The 3,821-nt window shown below is 62.4% G+C and overlaps 2 protein-coding genes across 6 annotated transcripts in view; both read left to right on the forward strand.

The window, feature by feature from the left end:
* Window positions 1-2,341, forward strand: part of Tulp1 (tubby like protein 1) — an 11,442-nt gene extending 9,101 nt beyond the window's left edge. The window contains exons 12-13 of the mRNA XM_023722225.1: window positions 553-724; window positions 2,191-2,341. Of these exons, the coding sequence (XP_023577993.1) occupies window positions 553-724; window positions 2,191-2,324 (306 nt within the window). The 3' untranslated portion in view covers window positions 2,325-2,341. The remainder of the gene's footprint in view (window positions 1-552; window positions 725-2,190) is intronic.
* Window positions 2,342-2,367: 26 nt separating this feature from the next.
* Tead3 (TEA domain transcription factor 3) overlaps window positions 2,368-3,821 on the forward strand; it is a 17,855-nt gene continuing 16,401 nt past the window's right edge. For all 5 annotated transcript variants that reach the window (XM_023720596.1, XM_023720604.1, XM_023720608.1 and 2 more), the window contains exon 1: window positions 2,368-2,635. In XM_023720596.1, coding sequence (XP_023576364.1) covers window positions 2,470-2,635 — 166 coding nt within the window. In that variant the 5' untranslated portion in view covers window positions 2,368-2,469. The remainder of the gene's footprint in view (window positions 2,636-3,821) is intronic.

A 3,821-nucleotide genomic window follows, 5' to 3' on the forward strand; every position in this document is an offset into this window, starting at 1 on the left:
CCCCCGTGCTGGGATGACAGGCATGTGCCACCATGCCCGGCATGTACAGTCATTTCTTCAGTACAAGCTCTGGGCCAGACACTAAGATCCAAACTCAGGAAACCGAGGCACGGTTCCTGCATATTAGTGGAGGCCTGGGGGAACACATACTATGGAAGCTTGGGGCTGGGCCATCTGCATGAGATTTGGGGTCTGGAAGGCTTTGGGGAAGACAGGACCTTGAGTGACAGAACCCAAGCTATGGACACAAATGTGAAGCAAGAAAGAAGCCTCACAAGCACCATCTTCCCCACACTGCTCCCTCCTTACAGAACCCCCTCCCTGGGCACCCTCAGCCAATGTCCACCCAAGCTCAACTCTGGGCCCTGGCAGGCTGTGAATGCCAAGTTCATGCCTGTAATTGGGGGTGGCAGCACATCCACAGGACTGCCTGTGTGCTGGGAGCCCTGGGTCTCACAGGCTGCACTGTCCAGGGCACAAAGGGCCACCCTTCTGGGTCAGCACCACCCTCGCTGTCCCACCACCACTAACTGACCCCACCCCCACCCCCAGGCCAGCGATGGGCTCCTGGTACGGTGGCAGAACAAGACCCTGGAGAGCCTCATTGAGCTACACAACAAGCCACCTGTGTGGAATGAGGAGAGCGGCTCCTACACGCTCAACTTCCAGGGCCGGGTTACCCAGGCCTCGGTCAAAAACTTCCAGATCGTCCATGCCGATGACCGTGAGTCTCTGGGAGCCCTGGCCCCAGCTGTGCCCAGCAGGTGTCTCCCCAGTGTGGGTGTCCACAGAGCCCAGAGTGCGAGCCAGGCCAACAGTCTGGGTAAAAGTGGGAAGGCTAGGTTTTGCTGCTAGGGCTTGAAAACCAGAGTGCCCACTAAGGCCCTGTGTGGTTAAAGAGACTGCTGAGGCCTGAGAGGATGCCCAGCTCCTCTATGAAGCTCCTCAAAACTTGCTTCACAAAACAGACCCAGTACTGTGCCAGGTGTCCTTTGGGAGCTTTACTGATAATGCCCCCAAAATCCTTTCAACAATCCTCTGACCAAGGTACTGTCACTATCTGTATTTGGCAGATGAGAAAACAGGTGGCACAGAGAGGTTAAGTAACTTGCCCAGGGTCACACAGATCTAAGATGTAGTTCCTAGGTCAGAACTCCCGTAATCTGTCTCCAGTGCCCATGTTTCTCATGTTTTCAGAGCAAAGAATATTAACCAAGTTTTCTGAGTCTATGTCTTCTCTCCCCCCCTCCTTTTTTTTTTTTTTTTTTTTTTTTTTTGAAGCCCTATGCTAAACATTGCCAAATTCAGGACCATGCCTTAAAACATTATTTTTTGGTGGAACACAGGATTGAACTCAGGCCCTTGCGTTTGCCAGGCAAGAGCTTATTCTCCTGTGCCAACACCCCGGCCCCTATGTCTTCTCTTAAGTGTGGTCAAAAGCCTACCCAGAGGGAAACAAGATGTACCTGGAACTCAAGGGAAACTGTCCCTGTTCCAGTTCCCTGGGGAGAGGCTCCCAGCAGGGTGAGGAAGTGTGGGGTAGAAAGGTCATCTCCCAGAGGACACTGGCTTTGCAGGGTAGGGCCGCGCACAGCAACAACCCCCACACTGTGTTTCAGGGATATGCCCCAGTGTCACCTGTCCCCTGGCCTTGGGACTGCTCTCAGGATCACATTTCTGGTGGAGCCACCAGGCTAGAGTTGGGGGGTATTTTTAGCAACTTCCTGTCCCTATGGTTTTTTTTTTTTCCCCTGTCCCTATGGATACTGGGGGAGGTGTTGGGATTGGGGCTGGGGATGAGGATCAGAATAGGAGGGGGCCCGTGAGGCCACCAGCTAAGGAAGGGAACCGGGCATGCGTGAAGGGACCGAGTCTGGGGTCCATTGTGGGGCCTGGGAGGAGGGTGAAGGAATGGGCTAGAAGGGAGTTGCGTATTGGGAAGGGAGGGTTCCAAGCTTGGGGAGATCCACAGGGTCCTGCACGCCTTAAGTGCCTGCTGGAGCAGGCTCCCGGCAGTGGCCGATAAGGCAGTCCCCTGCCCTTGGGGCTCACGCCAGGCAGTGGAGTACGGGTGGGGCTGGCCTGGCCTGGCCCATAGGAAGAGGGACTTCCCCCGTGGTGAGGACATTGGCTGCCTGGACGGTGGTCCAAGGAGGCCTCGGGCCGCCCCCACTCATCTTGTGTCCGCAGCCGACTACATAGTGCTGCAGTTCGGCCGCGTGGCTGAGGACGCCTTCACCCTGGACTACCAGTACCCGCTGTGCGCCCTGCAGGCCTTTGCCATCGCCCTCTCCAGTTTCGACGGGAAGCTGGCCTGCGAGTGACCCGCAGTGCCCGGCGCTCCCAGAGTCGGCCAGCACACGGGAAAGGACTCAGAGGAGGCGGCGGGGCTCACTGTTGCTTGGTGACCTCCGTGCGCTGGACAGACTGGCACAGGCCGAGGCGGAAGGAGCTCCGACGGCGGGCGCGATGGAGACGGACAGCATCTGGAGCTGGAGCCGCACATCTGGCCGTGGAGCCCGCCCGCGCGGCCTCGCCCCCTCCTCCCCGCGCCCCAGTCACTTCCTGTCCGGGAGCGGTAGTCAGTGTCGCTTTAACCCCCTGTGGGACCGCGCGGGGATTCGGAGGAGGCGGGGTAGGTGGCGGGAACGCGCGCAGGTACCCACGGCCCCAATAAAGCCGCGTCCCAGGCAGCGAGCGGTGGTTCCTCGAAGAGGCGCGCGGAGCCGGGGACCGGAGGGTCCCCAAGGTGTGAGGGGGATGACGGAGCGGGGAATCCCCAAGAAGGGTCCCCCCCAATCCGGAGCGCACTGGGACCTCCGGTCGCGCCCCTTACCCCAGTCGCGGGTGGGTCCTACCGAAACTCGGTGGCCACGGTGTCGCGACGCCCCCTGCGGGGCCCTCAGGAGCCAGGCCGAGAGGGAGGGCCCGGAGGTCCAGGAAGAGGCATAAAGGGAGAAATTCGAGAAACGAGCCGCTCGGGGAGAACCAGACAAACCGGGTCCAGGCAAGGCGCGCGCAGCCACCAGGGCGGGGCAGGAGTGGGGCCCCCGCGCAGGGGGCGGGCGCGGGGGGGGCTCTGCCACGGTCGCTGAGGACTAGATTCCGGGTAGGGAGCCCCTAAGCCAGTGCGCCCAGGCTCTGCCGAGCGCCTCACGACGCTGCACCCAAGGACCCCAGCACCCACGAGAGTCCCGCCCCGCCAGGGCAGAAGCTCCGCCTTCGGCCCCGCCCCGAGCCAGAGCGCCAGATTCTAGCTGGGGACCGGCGAGGAGACTACGCCAGTGCGCAACCGAGGTTGCGAGTGCAAGGGCGCGGGAGGCCAGGGCTCTCCGAATCCCTGGTCTTAGGGTGGCAGCGAGCGCTGGCACGGGCGGCCCGCCAGGCCCCGCCCCCGCCAGGCCCCGCCCCCGCCAGGCCCCGCCCCGCCCCGCCCCGCCCCCGCGGAACCCGAGCGGTAGGCCAAGCCTGGGCGGAGCGCCGAGTGCTGGGTGCAAGCGAACGCCCCGCCCCCACCCGCCCCAGGCCCCGCCCCCGCCAGGCCCCGCCAGGCCCCGCCCCGCCCCCGCGGAACCCGAGCGGTAGGCCAAGCCTGGGCGGAGCGCCGAGTGCTGGGTGCAAGCGAAGCGGCGCCGGAGCTCTGGGTTGGTCAGGCCGCAGTGGGCCGGAGGAGGACTTGAGCAAGGTCGGAGCAAGATGGCGGTGCAGGTGGTGCAGGCGGTGCAGGCGGTTCATCTGGAATCCGACGCTTTCCTAGTTTGTCTCAATCATGCCCTGAGCACAGAAAAGGAGGAGGTGATGGGGCTGTGTATAGGGGAGGT

The sequence above is a fragment of the Octodon degus genome, unplaced genomic scaffold (genome assembly GCF_000260255.1).
Source record: "Octodon degus isolate 3935 unplaced genomic scaffold, OctDeg1.0 scaffold00005, whole genome shotgun sequence".
Classification (NCBI taxonomy): Eukaryota; Metazoa; Chordata; class Mammalia; order Rodentia; family Octodontidae; genus Octodon; species Octodon degus.